Genomic DNA, 26,590 nt, shown 5'->3' on the forward strand with positions numbered 1-26,590 from the left:
CCTCACCTTCTCTTAAGTGTTCAACTGTGTCTGGGAATTAGGGGGTTAGAAACGGTGTTTTCATCCTGTGATGACACTGGAGCTGCGAGGTGCCGCCTCGTACTGGACATGCAGCTCTGAACTCGGGAACAACCTGGTCACAATAAACCCTAAGTGCTCCTCCGTCTCTCTGGCCTCTGCTTCTCTGACAGCCCCCTCTCCTCCTGGGGTGCAGCCACGACAGCCCACTCTACTCGGGGAGGGGCTTCTTTTCAGTTGGAGGCTCTCGGGCAGCCCTGAGATTTTTTAATTGGTGGCGGCTCATACAGGAAGCAGTGCACCCTCAAATAAAAGCCCACATCCCCATTTGCAACCAGAACTTACACCCCCATGGAATCTTTGATCTCCCGCGTCCAGCCTTGGGCTAGTCCCCCCAGCCCCCCCAACAACCCGGCCGAGATTTGCCAGAGGAGCCACAGAAAATGACCCTCAGGCTTCCAGCCAAAGCAGGGGGGCCAGGAGGGCGGCTCTGGGAGCTGCTGTGCTTCCTTTTGGGGTGCAGGGCTGGCCAGCAGGCCTTGCACGGGGTGCAGGGCTCTTTTCTAAGTAAGGATTCCCCACCCCCACCCCGCCTCCGTGCAGGGTGGCTTCCCCGGTTCTGGCTTCTCTGGGAGGGCAGTGTGAGCCCAGCTGCTTCAGCCCAGGGCATGCGAGCATGACACTGCGGGTGGAAACACTTTAACACTACAGCTGGACCCCCTGCCTGGCCTCCTCACCCTTCCTGGGTCCCTGAGGAACTGCTGAGCTGAGCCCCCGCTCCATAGCGGCCCTGTGTAATTCTGTGTCCGCTGAGCCTTGGACCAAGCGACCCATGCAGCATGGCTTGAACTGGGGTGAGAACAGATCCCATTTTTGCACAAATTTTGTGAGACTATGGTGACAGTCTCTCACCACCCCCATCTACGCTGGACCCTCACTAGGTCTGACGGGCCTTGGAGGAGAGACGGGTGCCCTGAGCAGCTGCTGGAGACCAGGCCTGAGTCAGGCCCCAACACAATCTCCGTGGGTGTAGACAGGAGCCATGCTGAGGCCACAGAGGCGACTCCGGGCCCCATTGGCCGCCAGCCATGCTGGACCTCACACAGCGCAGGTGAGGTGTGGGTCACCAACTGAGCAACATCAGGCCTGACTCATGCCTGGCACCACCCAGGAGGCTCAGCAGGGGTGGCACAGGCTGGCCTCTGTCCCCGCAGGGCTCTCCTTGTCTACCAGCCTCACTCAACGAGTGCCCAGAGCACTATGTGAGGAAGGGAAGGGAGGCCGTGATCAGAACCCCTGCAGCCCTGGCTCCCCGACTCCTGTGATGCTGTTGGTGCTTCTGTGGCCTGGTGAGCCGGAGTGTGGAAGAGGGACAAGTCACATCCTACAACACGCTTACCTGCATCAGGAACACACCAGCATGCTGGAATGACTAAAGGAGACTGCTAAAAAGTATTAAAAATGCAAAAATGTGTGGTGCCTCCAGAAGCCCAGATACTGGCATTTGAAGGCCTACATCTTCCTCAGGCCGCCTTCTGGTGAGTTCTGATGTAGGTCTGTGGCACTGCAGACTCCAGCTTCTCTAGAACTACAGCTGCACATCACTCCCTTCTAACAGTAACAGTGACAGTGACCTCGCAGAGGCCGCAGGGCTCCTCAGCCCAGTGGCAACGCCCTGCCCTGCCCTGCATTCCAGCCCACCAGGCCCGCAGTTGTTACATGTCTGCTTGAGACCCACGCGTGGGAGCGAGGCCCAATTGTGACCAGCCGAGGATGTGCCCTGATGCCATCGCCACTGGCTCACCAACTCACTGCGGTCAACACCCTTCACACCCCGAGTTCATCCTCTGGGGTGAACAAATCTAGATGTTGCTGAGCATCTCATGGGAGCCTAAGAGAACTGCGAACCCGAGACTGTGAAGGATTCCTCTCTAAAAAGTGACGTCATTCAATTCCTTTCTGTTACATTTTCTGAAATAACGTATCCCAAGCATGATCAGTGACACTCTGTGTTCCGAAGGAAAAAAGTGCAGTTTATACTTTATTTCTGACATAAAGAAGCCGTATTTACACAATACATTCATATTTTTAAATATGTTACAGCTCTCTGTAGAAAACCATTCCATCACAAAACAGCAATGTGTGACCCAGATTCCATCTTTAAAATATTAAATCAAATGAAAATATTCCTAATTTCACAGCCCATCACAGAGGGAGACTCTGAAGGGAGGTGGGAGTGCAGAGTGGGTGATGGCGAGAGCACCCCCCCACCGACAGGGACGGGGAGAGCCCGAGGCTGGGACACGTGTTCCCCACCAAACCCGGGTGACTTCTGAGGCCGCGGATGAAGCACCCCACTTCCCGCTGTGTCACCGGGTCGAGGATGGCTCTGAAAGTGCAGCACGGGCTATGCGGGGCCGGCGCCCTGGACCTGGCTGGGGGCCTTCTCGCCTGTGGGCTCCTCTGCACCCTCCCGCTCCCTGTTCCAGTCCTTCAGGCCCTCGGGGAGCGAGGTGTCCTCGTCCAGGCTGCCAGTGCCTTCCACAAATTCCTCATATGTAGACTTTTCCGCAAACGGTCGGGGGCCCAGGAGTTCGACCATGTCGTTCTTGTCTAGCACTTCTTTTTCTAACAGCAGCAGAGCCACCTGGAATGTCAACACTTGTGGTTAAACACAGTCACCCAGCACTGTCTCTCCAAGCCAATCACCTTTTATTTACAGCCAACCTCTTCCCAAAAGAGGGTTTAGGACCACTTAAAAGATATTCACGGTCACGTAACTTTAGAATAAGATGTACAAAAGTCCTGGAAAAACTCATGTCCCCAGGAAGGGCGCGGCTGCAGTGTGGTGCATCCACATGGCCGGCGACTGTGCCCTGGTGGGGGGAGGGGCGCTCTGTCCCTGATGCCGCAGAGGGACACCCTCAGAGAGGAGAGCCAGATGTGGTGTCCGTGTGCCCCACCTGCTTCCAAAGGAGGGAAGAGCTCCCTGTGGCTAATGGAGCAGAAGGGAATCCTGAGGATGTGTGAAGAAGTGATACACGTGGCTGGGGGTGGGGGTGAGGGGGAAAGATGGAAACGGGGAAATTTTACAAGGTGGTCGACAAAAATAAAGACAAATGAGGCAGAGACACAAAATGAAGCAGGAGGTTAACACAAAAATACGCATCTCGAAGTTCTGATCTCTGTGGCTGAACCACAAACCTGACATGACACATGACCATGGAAAAAGGGACCCCTGCCAATTATGAGGAAGTGAGCAACAGTGTCAGAAAGGCAGGGAGCAGGGTCACATCAGACCCATCCACTGTCACCTCTGCCTTTCTACTTCTGCTGCCACCACGGCACCACCTCAGGAAGTCAAAGCACACCCATGGCCGCCTCTGTGCCAGCCTCTGTCTGTCCCTCTGGAGGTGGCACGCTGCTGCCACGCTCTCCTTTAAATCATGAGCTTTTAATCATTTCCACTCTGGATTCTCTCAGGACTCCCGACTATAAAATACAGGGGCTGGATGAGATCTCTGCGAAGGTCACCTCTAGCTCCAGAGCTGTTTCCTGCGTAGCTCTGGAGGCCCTGGGCCTCCTTTCCCGCCCTCTGCCCCCACTCCTCACTCACCAGGACTCCACACAGCAAGTCCTCCTCTCCTCCCCGTGTTCACTGTAGCCTGACAAGCCGTCAGGGTGGACATCCGCCTTCTCTGCCCTCTCCTCTTGGAGCCACTGCCGCAGACCCCCTCCCACCAACCCCACACTCTGTGAAAAGGCACCTTGGGCTCTGCCCGGCACAGCGGGCTTCTCTGAAGATCTGCTGATCGGACAGCATTATCTTAGGATAGCTTTTATCTCTATCAATCCCTTAATAAAAGGCTTTTCACCTGCGCTTTTCTCATGAGAGTGCGGAATATTTAAAAAACAGAAAATTCTGTTTGGTTGCATGGATTCTGAATAATGAAGAGTTTACTGGATGCAAGAAATTGACTGAATTTGAAAAGCTCCCTCCCCTTTGTAGGTGCCATCAAATGAGGCACAACAGAAAATACAAAGAACATTTGTTCACAGAAGGTCATAATTAAGCAAAAGTCGTTTTCATGTGTCAATTCCTATGTTATCTAGTTTGGCTAACTTTGTATTTGCCCGCCCGCTATCTCTTTACTCTGGAGTGGAGAGCAGGGGTCGATCCCAATCAGGCCACCAGGCTCTGCATCTGGAAGCACTTGGTGGGATGTGTCTGCTGTTGTGAACAGACTTTGGTAATCCCGTGCTCTTGTTCCTAGGAGCCTGGATCTCGCCCGCTGCTGCCGCTTCCCCCACCCCACCCCTGCATCCCTCACCCCACAGAGACAGCAGACACTGCATCAGGATGGAGCAAGGAGCCCGAGATTATCAGGCACAAGGGACGCCGGCATCTACAAACCGACCAGTCAACCCATCACTCTCAACTCTTTCTTCAAGGCCCTGCAGAGGATCACCCGTGAGCAGGCACCCACCTTCTCCACGTCCGCTTTCTTTTCTGTGAGAAGAGCGACAGTCCTTTTGTAAGCGTCATTGATGAGGATCCGTACTTCATCATCTATCAGTCTGGCTGTGGCTTCGCTGTACGGCTTCTCCAACACCATGTCTCCCTGACGTGGGAGGTCAAAGGAGATTTGCCCGACCTTTTCATTCATGCCGAACTGAACAATCTGAAAAAGGATACGTGACTAGTGGTGACCGCTTCTGCTCACAGGCGCACAGGCTTTTATAAAATGGCAACCAGTCTACACTGACATTAAATCCACACACTTCACTGCAGTGCTACTCTTTAACTTGGCAACAAAGATGCGGCAGCCGTGAGTCAGCCAAGCGGACCAGGGTGCTCTGCGTAGATGGAGGCGGCGAGGACAGGACCAGAGACCCACAGGCAATGTCTACAGCAAAGGCAGGCGGCAAATGGGCACGGACAGACCCCAACAGTGACAAGACTGGCTGGAGATCGAGCTGCATGAGGGGAGGTGAGGACCGGCAGGGAGCACCCAGCATACGGAGGAACCCCCCGGCCACCCAGAGGCTCTCCCTGCACCGCCTGGGCTCCAGGAACCTGGATGGGCATCTGCATTTTCCCTGAGGCCGTGAGACCCGGCTGGCTGGACAGGCTTGCCCAGCCTGCACCCCACGAGACCCCCACACTAACCACACAAAAGCCCCACATTAAGAAGCAGCTCTGGAAGTAAAATCCAAACTGACTAGAGAAGTGAAAGCCCAGATGAAAGAGGGGAGCAGGAATAGCTCAGAAAGTAGGAAGCCACATTTTTAAAAAAGTTTATGAAAACAACACAAAAGGAAAGTCTTAAAATCACAAAACTAGAAAAACTGTCTTAATCCACCTCCTTCCTATGAGATCAGGAAAACAAACTTCATGTGAAAATGGGCAACAGAAAAATCCCTTACAAAGTTGTTATGAGAAAACAGTAAGGAGCAGAATAATGTCTGTGCAGATGAGGGAAGTGGGATGGAGAGACGTCTGTAGGACACACAAGAACTGTAACCCACAACTTCAGGAAAGGCTAGCCGAAGTCAGGAAAGTGAAGGAGAACAGGAAAGAATGACAAAAGTCAGAACCAGAAAAACTTAGATGAGGTGCTAGAATGCAGGAAAAAGAAAAGAAAGCATTACAATTCAACAGAGATTAAACCAGAAAGACACAAGAGCAAACAACCCCAACAAATAATACCCTAAGAAAAATTATTGGGCTTTTTTTGTTTTGTTTTGTTTTGTTTTGTTTTATTTTTGGGCTATACCTTGTGGCATGTGGGATCTTAGTTCCCTAACCAGAGACTGAACCTGAACCCCCTGCATTGGAAGTGTGGAGTATTAACCACTGGACCACCAGGAACATCCCAAGAAAAATTACAGGTAAGAGAAAGTAACAGGCCCAGAAGAGCTGACATATGAGTAAGAGGAGTTCCCAGAGAAAGTCACCAACATCAAGTTCCAAGACGGCAAAACAACCCTGTCTGGGGATGGAGGCGGCTGGGATGGACTTAAAGGAAAAAGGCATGGTCGCTCCCAGCAGGAGGGACCAGAAGGGACAGGCACCAGGGAGTCCACATGGGATCCTGCAGGTTTGTAACTGAACTTAAACTCTACAGATGTGCTTTATATGCTCTTAGTAATAAACTTGGAATACTATGCTCCCAAAAAAAGGGTTTCTTTTCCTAAGTTTTGATCTTTTCAAAATGCATTTCTCTTAAGACATAACTGTTGCCTGGAAAGCCTGGACCAGTTAGACAGCAGTGCTATTCCAGAGCTGTCTGTGAAGGTAAGGATGTGAGACAACCCCCACACACACTCACCTGGGCATACGCGCTCTGAGTCACTTTTCGCAAGTCATCCTGAGCGCCAGTTGTGATTCTCCCGAAGAAGATCTCCTCTGACACGCGGCCACCCAGAGTCATGCACATCCTGTCCAGGAGCTGCTCTCTGGTGTAAAGGTACTGCTCCTTGGGCAAGTACTGCGCGTAGCCCAGCCCTTTGCCCCGTGGGATGATGGACACCTGGTGGGAGAACACACGGTGCTGAGGACGCAGCCACTGGAGGCTGATGCAGAGCCACAGAGAGACTCACTGGCAAGTGAAGTGCCACGGCCTTGGCTTGTGGAGCTGGGTGGGAGGGCCTGTCTAGGAGACCATTTTCTCTTAGGATAACCTTGCCCAGAGGTCTACAAAGTGTTTCTAGTCTCTTATGAAACTCAGCTGGAAGTGTTCAGCCCTGACAACAGGGCTGAGCAGCAACCCCTCCAGACTCGACCTCTCGCCCCGGCTGCCTCGCTTTCCAGGAGGCAGAGGGGCCAGCAGCCTTTGTTTTCTATTCCTCTTGTTGCAATTGGGTAATAAATTCCTTTAATTTTTACATTCATTGCAGCCAGTTACAGGGTACAGTTCAGTGAGTTCTGACACACAGCCTCTGCCCCCAACAAAGATACAAAACATCCTCTTCTTCTCCCAGAGCTCCCCTCCCCTGCCCCAGAGCCCACAAATGAGTTGAAATTTCTAGAACTGCATGTAAATGGCCACGTACAGTGTGGACATCACGGTGTCTGGCCACCCCTACTGCCAGCTGTGTTAACAGTGCACTCGGTTCAACTGCCATGGAGCAGTCGCTGTGTAAACACACCAAACGGCCACTCCTTCTCAGGGACTTCGGGGCTCTTTCCGGTTTATTGCTACACAGATAAAGGAGTAAAAGTCTTCCGTGGACATGTTTTTATTTCTCTTGGATAAATACACAGGAATGGGACTGTTTGGTTGTACTGGAAGCATCTGTCACCTTTATAAGAAACTGCTGGACTGTCTTCCACAGTGGCTGTCCCAGACACTGTCCGCACGCACGGGGTTCAGCTGGACTGACCGCGGGACATATGGAGCTTTGTCAGGGTTCCACCTGCACCTCCTGATGACTAAGGGCATCTGGTATCTTCACGTGCTGAACATCCATTCCTGTTCCTTCTCCTGGGAATTATGTGCGCATACCTCTTGCCTGTTATTTTATGGGGCTGCTTGTTTCCCTACCACTGAGTTTTAGGAGTCCTTTATGTATTCCAGATACACATCCTCTGTCATATACACAAGCTACAAGTATTTCTAGGGTGTGCGGCTCGTCTTTCATTTTCTCTGTGGAGTCAGGGAAACCCCTCAGGCAAGGGAGCCCCAGATGCCCAATCCTGAGCCACCATAGCAACTGTTTTTCCAGAGTGAATCCCTCCAGCTTCTGCACACTTTTCTTTCCAAACTTTGTAACTCACCTGTGTGACCCCTTCACCCCAGCACCATCAGCAGATGCTCCTGCCACGTAGCCCCACGTGGCCACCATCTGTTCCACGCCAACTGCCTCACCTTCAGGAGGGGGTCCGCGTGCTCCAGATACCAGCCGGCGACCGCGTGGCCGGCCTCGTGGTACGCCACAGTCTTCTTCTCCTCAGGCTGCAGAACCTGGGTTTTTTTCTCCAAGCCTGACATACAGAACAGAAAACAAAACCCACTGCTTTACTGACACCGACATCAGACGGGATTTACACAATACCACACCGTGCCTCATCTAAAACATGACTCAGAGACCAAGCTCAAAGTTATACCATCAGCCCTTGGTTGTGGGTTCTACCCGCCGCCTTACCGCCAATCACGCGTTCAATAGCTTGTTCGAAGTGTTTCTGATTTATAGAATCTGAAAGGTGTCTTGCAGCGATTAAAGCAGCTTCATTGCAGACATTGGCAACATCGGCTCCTGTGAAAGGAACACAACAATGGCTCACCCACCAAATACACCCGAGCCCACTGGTCACACATCATGATGGAGGGAACCCAGGCCAACTGTCCACCAGCAACAGGTTGTAGCGCTCAGTCCTGCCTGGCACAACCCAGCCCCTGAACTGCCCTGCAAGTATCAGCAGTGGGCAGCTGCCCACAGGCCACCCTCCACCTTTACAGCAGTATTATGACAGTAAACTAACACAGCTTTTAAAATGCCCATCGATTAACTTAGTTCCACCATCTCTGTTGGGAAAGTGACTTAAGTGGACACTGGGCGATATGCTGAAATATAATGAAATACATAAGCATTAAAATGACCTACTGCGTTCAGTTAAACAATGAAGGTTAAATATGTGAGGCCTGCCAAAATCTTTCTAGATCCTTAGGCTCTGTAAATTACTTTTTCAGAGAAAGTATATGGTGACACGAATAGGCCACAACACAATGTATGTGCTCAACAAAAAATATTAAAAAGTAAGGCCCCTGGGACATTGAAGGTGCCTGTGCCTGTGTATATAATCTTCTCAGGCTGCAGACAGATGGTCCCTTCTGTTTCATGTCAAGTTTGGAAGGAGGGAGAGGGAATGAGAAAGGAAGGGTCACATCCTGTAGACACACCAGCAGGTCGTGCTCACCCACCTGAAAACCCCGGGGTCAAGGATGCAAGTTTTCTTGCCAGCTTCTCCTTTTCCAGGGCGCTGTCCAGTTTCAGCGGTCGGAGGTGAACTTTGAAAATAGAGGCTCTTCCTTTTATGTCCGGCGGTCCTTGAAAGATTATTTTTAAGGAAAAAAAATCATAGTGAAACAGTCGCACTGCTCCTTGTGAGAACTGGCCTGAACCCAGGGAAAACCATCTCACCAATGAAGATCTGCCTGTCAAAGCGCCCCGGCCTCATCAGAGCGGGGTCCAGGATATCTGGTCGGTTGGTGCCCGCCAAGATGACCACGTTCGTTGTTGTGTTAAAGCCTGGAAACAGAACAAAGGCATCGTTGTTAAATGTCAAGAACGTATGTGCATTAGACATACCACTTGGTTTTTCTATTTATTATCTAGTGATTTTTAAGCCACAAAATTACATGATTTTTCTTACTATTTATCTTGTCCTTAATGATAAATCATATACAGTATAAGACTTAAAGAGTTAAGGATCAAGTACTAAAGACAAATTACCAAAAGTTTTAATTTATTTAACTAGAAATGTAGATTATGTTGTCAACTTTAAAGTTTTAAAAAATCTGTAAGGTTAAATTCGCAAAGGATGTATCTAAACTCCCTGGGTCACAGGGACTACCACTGTGTATCTGAAGGCGGGTACCAACCCCAACCTCTGACCTCCTCTCCAGGCTAAGCTTGCTCATGTGACTGGCCATTTCTCAAACGGCAGTGCTGTAGCCACAGAGCTGTCAACCCCAGGACCCTGGCCCTTTTCCCCAGAGTGGGCTCTGCTGTGCAGGGACCCCCAGGACCCTGGCTCTGAAGGAGCCTGGCCCATTCCCCCAGGGTGGACTCTCGTGTACATGGGGTCCATGGAGCTGAGGAGCAGCTCCACCTTTTCTGTCTGTCTCCCATGCCTGGCTCAGGAATGCAGACCTGCTCAAAATCTGCCAAATTCACACTTGCTAATGCATGGGTTTTCCTGGTCCTTCAGAATCATTAGTGGTTTGAGAATGACATTATGATTCTTTTGTCAAGCATTTCACCGATTTTTCTCTTATTCAGCACCAGGTACAAATGCCGTCTTAACACCAGTATTAAGTTACGGCAGGCTGCCAGGTAAGACTATTTTGCTATTACCTGCACCAGAATAAAAGAGTCTTTCAAAAGGGCTGTTTATTTTAGAGAATCTCTTTTCGTTCTCTGTATCCACATAGGACTCTCACTTTAGATACATGAAGAACAACTAGAAAGTGTGGTTTAAAACACAAAAGCATTCACCGTCCATTTCCACCAGCAGCTGGTTGAGCGTATTCTCCTGCTCGCTCTGCCCCCCAAAGTTGCCCCTTCCTCTCTTCCTTCCCACGGCATCAATTTCATCGATGAAAAGGATGCAAGGGGCATTCTTCCGAGCAAGGGCAAATAAGTCACGGACCTGGATGAAAATATAAGCGCTGGAGTCACTTGACAAGTGAGTGTTATCCTCCCAATAAAAAACAGATGTCAGCTTCCCATCCTGTGGGAAGGCCATTCTGTGTCACAAACTGTACAGCACAAATTTAAAAAGTTACAAGCAGCAAAGAAGTCACGTGGCAAACAGTGGGAAACTGACGTAAGGTGAGCAAATATCATTTCTAAAGGCTCGTCAGTTGTTGTGTAAGAAGCACGAACACCAACAGACTGACGCTAGGTATCTTTGTCCTACTAAAAGTTAACAGGTAGAGCTGTAAAGTTTGTATTCAGTTTACAAGTTCAAACCACCTCAGGTCCCCTTCATGCCTGAGGCAGGCAGTAACAGCAGACACTTACTCACAGACCCAACAACTGTACACACAGCAGAGGCCCTGTGCCCACCTTCCAACCTGCTGGGTTAATACAGTGTGAGCTGAGACTTACTCTAGCTGGACCCACACCAACAAACATTTCTAAGAACTCAGATCCGCTAACGGTGATGAAAGGGACATTGGCTTCTCCGGCTGTGGCTTTGGCCAGCAGTGTCTTCCCAGTGCCTGGAGGACCAGTGAGAATGGCGCCCTTCAGATACAAAAAAGAAAAAGTATATTTAACTACAATTTCAGAAAAATAAATTGCATATCCATAAATAATTCCAGGGTATGAATCTGTCTATAAATTTTAGTGATAAACATTAAATATTTCTTAAACATGTGAACAATGATAGTAATTATATTAGTAAGATATTAGTAAGAAAAGAAAATTATATGAGAAATATATTAGAAATTATATTAGAGAAATATAGAGCAAGTAATTAGTGAGAAGAGAAAGGAAAAGATTATTAGAGACTATCTTGTTTTTAAAAACTTGGTAAGAACATGAAATTTTAAATACTCTCTTATTTTTTAAGATTTTTAGTGCTGCCTTTTAGACCTAATAGTACACAAAGGGTGACTTTAGCTGGGAATCTACTAATAAACCACCTGAGGTTTACTTCAATAATTCAAGGAGACACAAATATCACACTTCCAATTCACATTCTGCTTATTTTCTTTCCTTTAAAATTTCACAAATGAAGTAAAAACCTAATAACCAATAGTGAACCTTAAAAGAATAACATGTGTTTGCTCAAGTACTGTAATTACCTAAGTCGTGGAGATGCCTAAAGTATGATGTGAACAGGTATGCAAGTACAGCAAATTATAAAACTATAAAATGTGACTTTTTACCCATGGAAGCAGACAGGACGTGAAATAAAGGAAATGATGATTCCCTTTACAAAGGATTCCTTTAAAGTAAACTTTATTAATGAGTTTTTAAAAGAATTAGTTAAACATTTTCCCTCCATTTACATATGCCTGAGCCTGGCCCTGGGACATGAAGACGGGCAGGGCTGCCACCTGGCCCACGGTGGGTGAGGGGAGGTCTGTCTCTAGAAATCCTGGGCTTGAATCCAAGTGCCAGGCCCGGTCTGCTCATGGTGCCGAGGGAGGGACAGCGGGGTCATGAAAGAGGCAATGTGCTTGGGGATGCAACTGCTGGGGGGGGTGGTCTAAGTCGCCCTGGAGGGAGAAGACAGCAAACCAAGGGGAGGACACATGTCTTCTTGGGAACATCCACACTACCTGCAAGAAGACCCATCCACGCAGGACAGCGACCCGATGAGACAAGTGTGCTCAACAGAGACTAATAAGTTAAGCCAGAGGAAGGAGTGAAAAAGAGCTGCTTTATAAGTAATCAATCTTCATAAAATTATAACTTCAGAGATCAAGAAATACTTCAGAGGATTTTTGGGTTAACGACCTGAAAAGCATCATCAGAAAGTTCATCTTACCTTTGGGATTTTTGCTCCTAGGTCTTGATACTGCTTTGGGTTTTTCAGGAAATTCACGAATTCCATGATCTCCAGCTTGGCCTCCTCGCAGCCAGCCACATCTTTGAACTTCACATCTATCTCGTCCTTCAGGACCTTGGCAGTGGTTTCCCCGACGCTAAAGAGTCCGCCCATGCCCCGGCCTGTGCGCCCGATGCCAGCTGGGCCCCTCCGGATGGTGTAGAGTAGGAAGGTGATGATGAGCACGGTGGGTAGCATGCTGAGCAGGAAGGAGCTGGGGCCACAAAACACCACAGCGCTCAGGTGGACGGCCTGTGAGGGACCCGCCGCCAGGCAACCGTACACCGTTTCTACCTATGCAACACCAGGCTACCTGAACACTTTGTCTGAGGCATAAGGAGACTCTCAGTGTGTTAACGTCACTGAGGGAGGATCTCAGAAAGCAGGACCAAAGGAAACCTGTTCTTAACTCGCAGGCTGTCCAGTGGTGCTCGATTCCTACCCCAAGAAACACAATTTTTGCATAGGACAGACCTTCAATTTACTATCACTACATCTGAGATTCAGAGAATTTCTTTCGAATTGCCCACTTAACAATTTTAACATGATTCTGATGTTAGCCTGTAGAAATTCCAGTTCTCTTATTGAAATGCATCAACCTATTCTGAAGAGATGTCTTCCAACTATCCAATCCTTGTGAAGGCAACAGTGGTGAAGGCTGTCTCCGGGCGGCTCGTGAAGGACCACAGAGACCAGGGGTGGGAGTGGCTCAGGATGACTTATGGCCTTTTGCCTTCTGTTTGTCTTAATAAAGTAAATTTCCACACAACTATGGGCACAGACATGTACTGAGTAATATAATACAAATTACCTTAACTTACTCTAAGAAATTTAAGTCAAAATCTGGCACATGGTTTGGGTAAAAAACAAAACAAGAATAAAACCAGGATCAGCTTTCTAACTTTGCATCTATTATAAAGTGTTAAATGCTGCTACAGCAGGCAGCAAGAACCATGAACGATTTACCTTTGGTTTATTTCTGGGGGAAAAACAAACACACTGACAATAAAGGTTTAAAGAATGGTGCAATAAAACTCTGTGTAATGTTTCAGCACCAGCCTATAAAGTTAAGTAATTATATGATAACCTCAGGGACCGAGGGATATATTACATCACGTGTGAAACAATCTCAACAGCTAGCTGGGTCTATCCATGAATACTGCTGGTAGATTGTAGGTCTACACACACCAAGACTCAAGAGTCCCTAAAGCCGAGTAAGACCATCAGCTCAATTAACATGCTAGCTACCCGTTTCTCTGTTCTTTTACATGTACAAAAAAATTTAGATTTATTTCTACTTTCACTCTCAAACTGCTAACTCTAAATCAAGGTATGCGTCCTACATTTAATGCAAATGGGGGTCACCACCAGGACATCTACCTGGGTGTCCATGGGTGAACACTCAAAGGCCATGTATTCAAATAAGCCCAAAGGCAAGCAACTCCTGAAATCAATGAGCCGTTCCTGAAAGACCCAGACCTGAAGTGGCCTTTCTGAAGACAAATAACCTCTAACGAGAAAGCAGCTCCGACCAGAGAGGAAGAAGCATTACTTAAACATCCTGGAAACTCTGTGAAATACAAATGTAAAGGACAGTTGAAAGGTGGGAATGCCACTCTTTAACATGAAGAGGCTCTTTATGCTAAAATCCTACTCAAGAACAGTACATTGGACATTAACCCCAAACCACTGCTTAATCAAGAAAAATATTAACACATAGAAAATCAACCAGCCTCTAGCAAAAACTAGTAAGTTACTAATAGCTGAAAAGACTCTGGGCAAACTGAGAGGCCTGTTGAGAATACAAAGTGTGACGCGCTGCCCCCTAGTGACAGAATACATGGTGAGCCCTGAGAGCGCAGGCAGCCTCCTGTGTTCACAGATGCTTCTTACCCGTCACTCTCAGCAATGTAGACCACAGGGACCCGATTTTCCCCTTCAATGCCCAATTCCTGCTGTAAAGTTTCTAGATTCCGCTCAAAGGTGTCCACACTGCCAATATTGAACCAGACGTACTGCTGTAAAGAAAACAAAATATCCTAATTTTGATAGGGGAATGAAGAGGAAACAAAGGGTTCAATTCACAAAGGGTTCAACATCCTAAGAATTTTTCAGAAATACTGCAAATTTACAAATTAAAAAACCCAACAATAATACAAGACTGGTTTTAAAAATGCAGTGACTAAGCTTCACTCACTGAGAACTCTTGGCAGCCAATAAGCATTTCTATAGCAGCATTCCTCCACTGTCCTAAAATTATAAACTCAGAAAAACGAAAACTCTACTTGAAAAGACAACCCTTTTCATAAACAAACAAATGTCCTTTTCCTCTTGTCCACTTCCCAGGAACTTCTCAGCTGCCTGGTCCCAAACTAAGCACCAGCCTGCGGCAGTGCCGACACTTCTCAGTGGGGGGACAGTTCCCAGCCCTGGATGCACAGTGACGCCCTGGGTCCCCAGAAGGAGGTGCTATCATCTACTGCGAGGAAGGCAGCCCCACCCAATGGGACAGGCACTGGACCTGGGAGTTCCTGGGGCCCTAGGGAGACACACACGAAGGGCTTGAGGCAATGGCAATGGTTCCCGCCAGCACAGGATTCCCCACTGTGCTGGTGTTTATTGCCTCCACTTGACAGAAGACAAAACTACAGGGCTGTAGTTTTGACAGGGACAAAGCTACAAAGGACAAAATTCACAGCCCACAGTTAAAGATCTGGAAAGCGTTAAACATCTCTGAGCCCAGGCAGGCTGGCTCCAGGGCCAGTGATACCAATCAGCAGGACACACTGTCTCTCCGACACAACCACTCCCACCTCTGGAGCGTCACCACACACTGGCCCCTGTCCCTAGCATCCTGCAAGTATCAGCTGCACTGCACAGCATAGGAAGACCTTGTTCTTCCCCTAACCTGTGATCGCCTAAAAAACATGTAAAACTCAGACACTAGACGTGTACCCAGACAAGAGCAACACGTCCCCCCACATCACCTCCACCACCAGGATTACTGAGGGGGGGACTGTCACTCTGGTGTTTCTCCCCACGTATCTAAAGACAAAAGATGGCGACTAAGTTACAGGACATTATATAACAACAGTTCTTGGTAAGTTGTTCACAGACAAAGCCACACAATTCCTGTGGTTACAGGCCCCAAACATGTCAACGACAGGTGAGTCACATGACTGAACGCTCCCCAACTTAGCTCCCACTGCCAACGGGGCAACAAGCTAAACGACGACTCATGTCAGAGAGTCAGGCGGACCAAGGCCCAGCAGCACGGAGATTCCGGGGACAAGACCTAGGCAAGACCCTTGGTAGGGGGGGCAGCTCTGCAGGTGATTCTTATGCACACTGAGGTTTGACAACCACCACTGACCTACACGATCTCATCTGAACACTAGGCCCTAAAAAAGTATTAGCGTCACTCCCATTTTAAAGACAGAAACTGAGGCTTAGAGAAGTTAGGCCACAGAACTAGTAAAGAGCAGAGGTTATCTGAGGCCAAGTCTGTCAGACTCCAAAGCCTGTGCATATACAGCACAACACAGCAAATAATACCACTACTCCTTAAGCAGCAGGACAACTGAAAACCTTATACCCATTTCTGAAAGCTTGAAATAAAGTCTTTATTAAACAGGCAACACATGTTCTCTGTAGCAAACTAAAGAAACTGCAAACATAATGAAAATAAAAAGTACCCATGACCTCCATACCCAGAGATAAACAGTATGAGCAGTTTTGATGTTATTCTTTCAAGATACCATAATACCCCTTACAATCCTGAAATATGCACAATTTTGAAAAGAAATCAATATAAAACCTTAACTGTAATATAAAGGGTCATGCCAGAACTAAGTGTAAAAACTGCCCCTCAGGGAGGAGCAGGGGCTACTGAGAGCCCAGCCCCAGCAGGCCGTTAAAGAGGGATGACGTGAGGAGCCCCTACTGCTGACCAGGGGCCTAATGGGCCCATTTATCTGGTTCTAATTTTTTGCTCTATAAACAATGTTTGGAGGACATCCTTGTACACACACCTTTACATGCATCCTTAATGATTTCCCTAAGATTATTATAGAAACAAAATTACTGGGTGTATGCGTACTTTCAAAACTGCTGATATATACACTGCCAAACTGTCCTCTTGAAAGGGAGTGTCAATTTAATTCCCAGCACTAAAAGTCTGAGGAATAGTTCTGAGAAAAAAAAAAGTAGCAAGGTTATTAATGAACATTATTAACGAACATAAGGTGAAGAGAATGAGGGAGGGGGGGATTAAGTGCAACAACTTTCCTAACAGTGACTGAAACACCAAAGTCCTATGACTTTACAGACATTCTTTACATTTTTTGATCTATTAATAACTTTCCTAACAGTGACTGAAACACCAAAAGTCCTATGACTTTACATTCTTACATTTACTGATATGTTATAAGAGACATGGTCACCATCAGTTTTCATTTTCCTTACATGCTGCCCCATCCAGGTAGGATGACGATGAAATGGTGAAGAGAAGGTATCCTGAGAGAGAAAGGATGCAGCCTGGAAGAGGGCTGGCCCTGGGGGAGCCGTAAGACTGCAAGATGTCCAGGGACTAGCAGTGGGCCTGGGGATCCGGCCTGGGAGTCTGGCCCAGGAGGGCTGGGAATCACCTGGGAAACTCATCTGCCCCCTTCCCCCTCCCTCCCATAATCCCCTCAACCCAATCTGGGGTCTCCCAATCAGAGTTCAAACTGGTTGGACAAGAAATACAAATGTTTTTTAAAAATAAGAACAGAAATGGAAATTAAAATATAACATCACAAAGCAGTTGGGAGAGACATGACCAGAATGCTTCTTAAACTGATTTGACAAAAGCTGTCTTAGGACATAAGCAATTCAGATTTTAACATTTTTTTTCTTAACCAAACAATTGTTTTCTCAGTCTTGAAAAATCATAGATACTGGAATACTGAAAACTAGATCTCACTCACTGGTTCCTAAATGTATAGCCAATGTGATCACCGAACCAAACCAGAACCAGAACCAATGACCCAATTCTCGCATATATTACAGACACAGCGTTCACATCCTCACTGCTAATGAGGATCCCAGCTGCTGTGCTGCCCAGCTCCGACGCGGCCGGTGTACGCAGCTACCGCAACGTGAGGGAATGCTTGCCTTTCAGTTTTACATCTGGAAAATTAATTTACTGCTAATTCACATCAATTGATAAAAATCATTTACCCCATCAACAGGAGTTTTTCCTGGTGTAAAAGTCACTCGAACAAAACGCTTGTTGACGACTTCCAGTCTGTCTACCTAGAATTTTAAAAAGTTAAATATTCAAACATAAATTTATAGATAAACTTGAGATATTCTTTTAAGCTCATCTGAAATGCATATATTTTAGACACACAAAGAAGAATGACGGATAACATAAGGATTCCCTGTGTTCCCCTCCTCCGGCTTGAGAAATAAAGCATCACAACCACTGCTAAAGCCCCCCGTCACCACGAGGTGGCCACTCTCTGCACTAGGTGCTGGCCACCCAGAAGCACAACCCAGTCCCGGGCCACAGAGACCCAACCCTGAACAGGCACTCACTTTTGCCTGTTCTTAAACTTTTAAAATTGTCTCCTCTGGCATATATTTTTCTACAACTTTCTTTTTCTTCTGTCATTGTATTTCTAAGGTCTTTCCTTGCTGACGTGTCAGTTCTGCAAGGGTATCCCATTTTATAAGCGCTCCCCAAGTTACTGATCCATCATTCTTCTGTCACAGACATTAAGACTGTTTCAAACGCTCCCCTGTCACAAACAATGCTGCTGTGAACATTCCTGCGTATATGGTCTGGACACATCTCCAAGAATTTCCCTGGGATATGTACCTGTAGATAAACACAGTCCAGCTGGGCTGCAGGGCAAACCTATCCTCAACTTTCCTGGACGTTGCCAAATCGCTCTCCAGAGCGGCTCTCCAATTCACACTCCTGCCAAATTACTCTCCGAAACACTCCTACTGCTCTATGTCCTCACTTGCTATTATAAGACTTCTAAATTTCTGCTCCTCTAGGGGTATAAAATGGTTTAAACTTGATCTTCCTGCAAGCTGCTAACTATACAGGGTTCTGAAGACCACTTGCACACCTCACCCTGAGGTCTCTGGCTGTTGCGGAGCAGAGCACTTGGGGCGGGGTGGGGGGGGGGGGAAGGGGGGTCTGCTCCACGCTGCTGTCAAGTCTGCTCTAGCAGGACGTCTGGAAGGTATGAGCCCAAAATGCAAAGTGAGGCAGTCCTGGAAGATTTCAAGAGAAGCTGAAATGGGGGCTCACCATCTGGAAGGGACTGCCTAGAGGACTCTACCCCCCATAAAACTGCTGGGCAACAGTAGACTGACTGCAGAGAACCAGCGGGTCAGGTGGAGCCGTGGCTACAGAGAATCCTCCCCAGGACCTGTCTGCACACTCAAAGGCCACGAGTCACTTCTTAGAAAGCATGGTCTCCACGACACCTAGGAGCCTCACCTGCTTCAAAAATCTGAGTAATCATTTCCATTTTGTTTATCCTCACCTTATTGTACAACCTTTAAAAATAATTTTAGATTCTTTATATTTCTTAAGTATTAATATCTTCATTTTATTCATTCCATTGATGAAAAATCCAGTATTGAGAGGTTAAATCATTTCCCCAAGGTTACAGAGCAGGCCTAACCCTGGTGCTCTTACTATCACTTTACTCCATGAATTCTAAGATGGACAATTTTCATATTTTAACCTCTCAGACATTGGGATGCATGTGACAACTGATAGTATTACACAGTTTCACTGGCAGCTCGCTCAATCTGTCTTAGTAACAAGTAAAATACCATCCGCCTTATAATCCACTGCATCTTAAATAAGCTGAAACAGGGCCTCACCAGGCAAAGGCCCACCCCAGGGGCACAGAGCTCCCCCTGGGCCCTTACCCAGCGCCTGTGCACTCTCACTGTAAACACTGAGTCACTTATTCACCCACCTCCAGGCCCGCAGATTACCAGCAGTGAGGCTGTAAAAGAGCTGGGAGAGGCTGGGAGAGGTGCAGGGAGGAGAGGCAGTGAGGGCACAAGAGAAACAGTGGGAGTGGACGGGACGCCAGAGCAACAGTCAGGAGCAGCGGCTCCAAAACCAGCATGAAGAGAAATAAAGGCGTTTGTGGTAAACTGGGGGACTGCTGAGTTTGCAGTACTTTCCAGCATTAGCAAAATCCAACACGGGACTTGACGACAAACAAGCTTGGCTAACTTGTTGGCTGTTTATCACTTTACTGACCTCACCTGAACCCCGCCCTTTGAACCCCTGCAGCCTGCGGGCCCACACAATACTTACTACTCCTTTGGAAAGATAGTTATTGACAAAGTCCTTCCACGTGATTTCTCTCCCAGAGCTCTTGAACAGAAAGTAAAACAGGACTCCTCCCCAAAACAGGGCAGTCCAGAGAAAGTACATCCTGAATTCCTTGTCGTCCCACGGAATGTCACCCTGAGCAAGGGAGGAGACAAGAAATTTCTGTGATGCACGCGGTGTAACAACATGGTCTATGCAGTGCTGGAAGCACAGCCCTCCTGACGCCACCAACACCGCCCAGCCTTGCCGGGGCCGCCCCAGAGCCCCCATGTGAACACGCAGTCTGGAATCAAACCTTCTGGAAGCGGGACCACCAGTGAGAGTCATCTTTCTTGCCACCTCGTTTTCCACCACCACCAACTCCTCCTCCAGAAGGACGCGGGGCAGCCGCTGGCTTTGGTTCTGTTCACAGACAGAGAGCATGTCCAGCGGCACAGCAGGATTTCCTACCTCTCAGCAATGTTTTCATTAATACCGTTTAATAAAGTTTTATTGCAAAAAACATTATGGCAACTGATCAGTTACTAAACAAAGTGCTGTGAGGAAGCCTGAGACTAAGAGAGAGGGGGGTAGCCCTCAGGGAGGTCCCAGTGCTTCACACACACGGTCTCACGAGCTGCACACTCACCCAAGGACTGGCAGGTACACGACTCCGCCATCTTACAGATAAGAAAGGGGCTGAGGTGTCTGCTGACCGCCTGGTGCAGTGCTCGGGACAGCGAGCAAGCAACAGAGCTGGGATGTGAGTGCACGTGGGTGTGGTCCTGAGTCCCCACCTGAAGGTAAGAAGCAGGTGCCCCACGCTGTCCCAAGTCCCAAAGTGAACACTGTTAACAGTGTCTTCTGCAGGAAAGACATGATTTTGATAACTGGCCAAAAACAAAACCACCACCACCAAACCCACTGCATCCCCATCAAATCTGTTGGTAGGAATCTGAAATTAGTCACTGTCATGAGCTGAACTGTGTCCTCCAAACTCCTTTGCTGGAGTCCTACTCCCCAGTCATCTTAGGGTCTTTACCGAAATATACAAGTTTAAATGAGGTCACATGGGTGGGTCCTAATCCAATATGATTAATATTCTTATAAAAAAGAGGACATTTGGACACAGACATGCACAGAAAAAAGGCGATACGAAGAGACACAGGGAGAAGATAGCCGTCTACAAGCCAAGGAGAAGGCCTGGAACACACACTCCCCTCACAACCCTCAGAAGGAACCAACCCTGCCACCTGATCTTGCACATCCAGCCTCCAGAACCCAGAGATGTACTGTTGCTTCTGACACCCAGTTGTGGAATTTTGTTCTGGTGGCCCTAGGAAACTAATACGGTCACTAATACCTTCCCTTCCTCCACTTCTCCATCCTCTCAAGACCCACAAATACCATTCTGACATCTTCAACTCCTGGGAAGTCACCCCTCACCGTGCAGGCGAGGAGGCCACAGCACCCACTCACCTGCAGGGCCTCGCGGCCTGGGCTTCCTGCTGTGCTCATCCCACCTCGAGAACCACAGGGAGCTCCTGCACCCCCGTCTTAAGTGAGACAGGGTCTGAGAGAGGCAAGCCCACCCCAAAGAGGCCCAGGCCTGGCAAATAAAGAGGAGGCACATTTCTAAAGCTGCTGAATGATGTCCCATGTACTCTGCGACAAAGTAACATATATGCAAAAGGTACCCAACAGGTTATATTTAGAAAGTGGAACGATGACCATTAATCAGCCCCAAACCAAGAGCAACAGGAAGTCACCTGGTCACCTGGCGCCAAGAGCCCACACAGCCCTGGCCAGGCTCTCATGCTCTGCATTCTCTGAGCATGTATCTGTCCCTCCAACTAGACCCAAGTTCACTTAAAAGCAAAGGCTGCATTATATTTTCCCTAATATTTTCCTAGAAGGAAATGATGCCAACTGAATGCCAACACGTGCCAGGCACTGTGCTAAACACGTGTGAAAGGGGATGGGGTCGAGGACCCACGCAGACTCCTCAGCCACCAGCTCTGACAAACCCTCTCTGAGTCAGTAAGGGAAATGAGGTTCCAAGGAACAACTTGAAAAACAATGCACTCACAATACATGTCAAGTAAATTGCATGCATTAATATTATGGGTCAAATGTATTTACCAAACATGCAGTTAGACATGACTGATATTGACCAGCCAATATCTCTAAGAAAAGCTTCAATTAATTCAATTTGAAAAATGACAAGAAAATATGAGCAGAAAGTTAAGATAAAATGAAACAGAACTTTATATGTGCTTGTAAACTAGTTTCAGAACTGACAAGGTAAGATTTTCTTTGTTCAGTGAAAACTATCAGCAACATCATATATTAGGGGAAAACAGTAAGTTCAAACATAATCTTTTGAAAAAGTACCTTTTTTTTCTCCCATAACGTCTTTAGGTCCACTAGCTTTTTTTCCATTTTTCCCATTGGGAAAGTATTTTTCAAATCCTGTTAGAAAAGGAAGAAAACACGTATCCTCAAACTAAAATTCATCAAGTTTTGTGTACGTGTTCTCTGTTTTTAAAGCAGCTGACTCATCATTAAAAAGCACAAGCTAGAAGTATAACACTGCTTGTGTGGGAGTAAATCAATGTCTAGAAACACAGCTCACAGCCTGGAGGAGTTAGAGGAAAAGGCTTCACTGGCTTGCCCATTTCATTACTGACAAAGGTGCCACATTTGAAGGTGACACACTGTCACCGCTGCAATCACACAGGAGGATGTGGGGTGGGTTATTAAGAGGAGACACCAGCTAGGAATCAACTGAAACAACACCTCTGTACCTGCCCTGTTAATGCCGGCTGACAGCCAGTCTCTGTAACAACAGTGTCCACTGTCACGGTCACATCTAAATGCTTACCTTTCGGAGGCCGAGAACAGAATCTCTGGTAAGCAGCAATCACATGTGTCAGAAGAGAATTTCTGTTGGTTTTTGCTTGAGTTGTAGCATATTGATAAAGCTGCAACACAACATATAAACAAAAACATGAAGGTCACATCAAGGTAAAGATGAAAGGAGCTTCATTTCCTAATACCACCAAGTAGATGAAATGTTTCTCCCTTCAACAGGTGGTTACAAACTGGTATACAACCCGCGCCTCCCCGTACACCCCCCACCCCCAAGAGAGGATTAGGGTGGTCTGGCCCTGGGCCACTCCAGTCCAGCAAGAACTAGGAGATACACACTTGGCCCAGAAGATGAGAGTACTTCAAACCACACCTAATTAAGAGCTGCAGCCCAATTACAATTGTCTACCAACACATTCACTCTGGCATTGTTTACTCAATTTGCAGCATTCAAAAGGCAAACTCTGACATGGAACACCTGCTGCCTCACTAGCAGGGTCTATCACGCTGCAAGGTCATTTACCTGAAATTACAGAACAATGCTGCTTGTGGACACAATACTAAGTTTATCTGGGTTCAACGACAAGAAAGTTATGGTCCAATGTCACTGACAGTCCTTACACTAGTAACATTTGCTAAAGATATCTGATATATTGCCATCATGACAAGTCCCTTTACAGATACATCTCTGCTTTAAATAACATGTTGCTAAAAATGGTTTGTAAATACCGCCTAGGTAAATAAGAGTATAATGTGAACAAACTGAACAAGTTCCTTATTAAATATTTAGGTGTACAAGAAAGCAATCAATGGCAAAGTCCATTGAGGAGATAGATCCAAATTTGGCAGTGAAAAAGTTCAAGTAATCCTATCCTTCTGAAAAGTGAAAATTCACCACCATTTTTTGGCAGGACAAGCTTTTACATACAGGTGAGAATGTTTAAAGTGAAGTTCATCTGTATTAGTATCCATCCTTGTTTGCCTCCTTTATTGTTTGATGAGAAAAATAAAATACCACAAAACCATATAAAATCACTTCACATCCACAGGTATGGCCATAATAAAAAAGAGAGATAATAACAAGCGTTGGTGAGGATCTGCAGAAACCAGTCCCCTCATGCACTGCTGGGGGATGTATAGCTGCTTTGGGAAAGTCTGGAATTCTCAAAACGTTAAGTGTAGAGTTAAGTTACCGCATGACCCAGCAAATCCACTCCTGCTCAAGAAAAGTGAGAACATATGTCCACACAAAACCCTGAACATGAATGTTCATAGTAGCATTATTCATAATAGCCAAAAAGTGGAACAACCCAAATGTCCATCAACTGATGATGAACAGAGAAAATGTGGCATATGCATGCAAGGGAATTTTATCCAGCCATAAAAAAGGAATGAAGTACTGACACATGCTACCGTGAAACCTTGAAAACATTATGCTACGTTAAAAAAAAATAGACACAAAAGGTCACGTATGACATGATTCCATTTATATGAAATCTAAAACAGGCAAACCCATAGAGACTGTAGGTTAGTAGTTGCCTGGGGTTGGAGGAATGGTTGGTGAGAAATGGGGAGTGATTGCTACTGGTTATAGGGCTTCTTTTTGGGTGATGAAAATGTTCTGGGATTAGTTAGTGGTAATGGTTGCACAAACTTATGAATATATTAAAAACCACGGCACAGTACATTTGAAAACAGTGAATTTGATGATATTTGGATTAAAAAATCAATTAAAAAACAAAAAAGAATGAGCTGATTTAATTCCAAATTAATATACAATTAATAGCAAAGTAGGACAGAAACACTGATACTGTTCTTGGTAGACAGCAATGCTGGTCTGAGAGAACTTGGAGCTTCTGTTGTGTTGGGCCCTCCGTGAATGCTGGGAACACTTGGCCTAAGAAATAACCATTGATGATGGATAAGAGAATGTCAGATGTGAATAAATATTTTCCAATGCCAAATCCATTACGAGTGTGGATTGAAATGACCTGTTATCCAAGTTGGACAGGGCAACAAGTCACTGAGCATCCGCCCCAGGCCAAGTGCTGTCGAGCAGGGGGTAGTTCATGGGGGGACCAGAACCAGTGCTGCCTCGAAGAAACTCAGAAGAGTAAGGGTCTTGGGAACAAATCAATTACAGGATGGTACCATACGTGCAACAATACAAAACCTTAAGTATAAAGTTACAGAGGTGGCACAGAGCGGGAAGTGGTTACATGTTTAAGGGACCTAGGGATGTTACAGGGAAATGACACCTAGCCTGGGATTTGAAGGACCCACAGTTCACCAGGCAGACAGTGTCAAAACTTTTCATTTTGGTGAAGCTGGAGATCTGATTTTTTTGCATGATGATCTTCAACACACTCATGATATTAGGGGCCTCACAGTCATGCATCCACGATGGGAGAAAACGACCAGTGCCCAGGGATACTGTGAGGATCAACGTAATAACATGTGGGAAAGCACTTTTAAAACTGTATGGCAATACCCAGGTTTACATTATCATTTCCAATTCTTCCGAAAGTTCCTTGAGAGCAAGAGTCCTTTATTATCACCATATTAACCAGGTCCTGTGTCACAATAAAGTGCAGTACTGGGTACACGGTCTGTACTCCATAAACATTATTAGTTTGCTGAATAATAAGCCCCCTTTAGGCTCTCTTTTCAAACTGTGTTGACCTGGAATACCTCCAGCAATAAACAATGAGATTATTTTCCACAAAAGAACCATCAATGAAATTTTTTTCCTCTGCTATCTAACTTAAGCCCATTCAAAGAATAATACATTTAAAAGATCACGAATTTGCAAAACTTAAGTATAGAGCACCCCAATTTAGAAAATTAGGTTTTATGTTTGAGGATGGAAGTACTTTTTAGTTGTAAAGCATCACTTGCAATCCTTTGAGGATTATACCTAAGAACACACATCAAAATATTTTCCCCAGGAACCTCACTGGGAGAACAGACTTATACAGACGGACAAAGCTAGAGGAAAATCTGTCCTCGCAGCGTCCCTTGCAGGTAGCAGAGTAATGCCCTGGCGTCCCAGCCCTGCAGTACCAGGGAATATGTGTCACGGACCTCCCAGAAGCAGGAGACTTCCTTACACCTCGGCATCGAAGATTCACGGAAACTATAGTGCCACTCGATTGAAAGGCCTCTTGAATAAGATCCCCGACAAAAACCCCTGCAAACTCACAAGGCAGATCCCTACCTGCTTATTACATGTCTGAGTCCAATATTCACAAGAGACAAAACAGGGATTCGGGCAAGGGAAGGCGGGGAAATGGATGCAAGACACGGAAAAAAGGCCTAGGGCATGGCCACTTGGAGCAGGAGAGAGACGGAGACGAATAGCCCGGGCTGGCAAGGGGGCTTCAAAGAGGAAACATCAGAAATGCTGGTGCTATCACTGCCCTTTCTGTGGAGCGGCTGAGAATACCTCCTCCGGGGCATCTGGCGACTGACCCTGGGGCTCGCCCACCACCCCTGGGGCTCCGTGCGCGGCCTGGGTCCTCTGACATCGGCTCTGGGAGCCCGGCCCTGACGGGGACAGGGGGGGACGCCGTTAACGACCTCGGTTACTAGGCGTCGTGTCCGCCGGGCGGCGACAGCCCCACCCCCGAGCCCTCGCCGCCGCCTCCGGACGCGCTCTGCTCCGCAGGCCTCCCGGGCCCAGCGCAGCCCCGCCGCCCCGAGGCCCGTCTCCACCCGGGCCCAGGGAGCGACGCCTAGAGCGAGGCCGGTGACCTTGACTCCCAGTGCCGGTCCGGGAGCGGGTTGCGGGTCGGGGGCGCTGGACTCACCGTCCGCAGGCAGAGCCGCTCGGTGGGGCCCGCGCGGCCACCAGGCACGAACATCGGCGGCAGCACGCGGGGCCGGCAGCCGCCCCGGCCCCATAGCAGCAGGCAGCGGTGCGCCATGGCCGCCGGCGCACCCCTCTGGCCCAGAGCGGACAAGCGGCCGGCGGCGGACGGCCGGTCACGCTCGGAGAGGAGGCCACGGGACCGCTCGACCACGACCCCACGCTCTCCTGCGTCTGTTCGTGCCCCGCCTCGCCCCGGCGCGCTGACGTC

At 47.6% G+C, this 26,590-nt stretch overlaps 1 protein-coding gene across 3 annotated transcripts; it reads right to left on the bottom strand.

Annotated features, from left to right (window-relative positions):
* Positions 1-2,034: 2,034 nt before the first annotated feature.
* On the bottom strand, positions 2,035-26,590 carry AFG3L2 (AFG3 like matrix AAA peptidase subunit 2). Of its 3 annotated transcripts, none has more exons than XM_057699475.1 (17): positions 26,321-26,590; positions 22,525-22,624; positions 22,035-22,112; positions 19,957-20,063; positions 19,644-19,796; positions 17,525-17,599; positions 14,198-14,319; positions 12,245-12,518; positions 10,855-10,992; positions 10,240-10,393; positions 9,163-9,270; positions 8,943-9,068; positions 8,167-8,277; positions 7,890-8,005; positions 6,351-6,551; positions 4,506-4,700; positions 2,035-2,665 (listed from the first exon to the last, which is right to left on the bottom strand). In XM_057699475.1, the coding sequence occupies exons 1-17, from the start codon at positions 26,435-26,437 to the stop codon at positions 2,426-2,428; spliced, it is 2,415 nt and encodes an 804-aa protein (XP_057555458.1). In that variant the 5' UTR covers positions 26,438-26,590; the 3' UTR covers positions 2,035-2,425. The 3 variants fall into 3 exon arrangements, with proteins under 3 accessions (XP_057555458.1, XP_057555457.1, XP_057555459.1); XM_057699474.1 differs by having other exon boundaries at positions 14,198-14,322; XM_057699476.1 differs by lacking the exon at positions 26,321-26,590 and having other exon boundaries at positions 14,198-14,322; positions 19,957-20,065; positions 22,036-22,112; positions 22,525-22,570.

The sequence above is a fragment of the Hippopotamus amphibius genome, chromosome 11 (assembly GCF_030028045.1).
Source record: "Hippopotamus amphibius kiboko isolate mHipAmp2 chromosome 11, mHipAmp2.hap2, whole genome shotgun sequence".
Lineage (NCBI taxonomy): Eukaryota > Metazoa > Chordata > Mammalia > Artiodactyla > Hippopotamidae > Hippopotamus > Hippopotamus amphibius.

Bases quoted from the DNA above. Each gene is read 5' to 3' on its own strand.
- AFG3L2 (XM_057699474.1), bottom strand. From the start codon at position 26,437: ATGGCGCACCGCTGCCTGCTGCTATGGGGCCGGGGCGGCTGCCGGCCC. The intron at 19,797-19,956 runs GTTTGATTCCAG...TCCCTTGCTCAG, and splicing joins GGTGGTCCCGCTTCCAGAAG to GGTGACATTCCGTGGGACGA. The intron at 2,666-4,505 runs GTGGGTGCCTGC...TTGACATTCCAG, and splicing joins AGAAAGCGGACGTGGAGAAG to GTGGCTCTGCTGCTGTTAGA.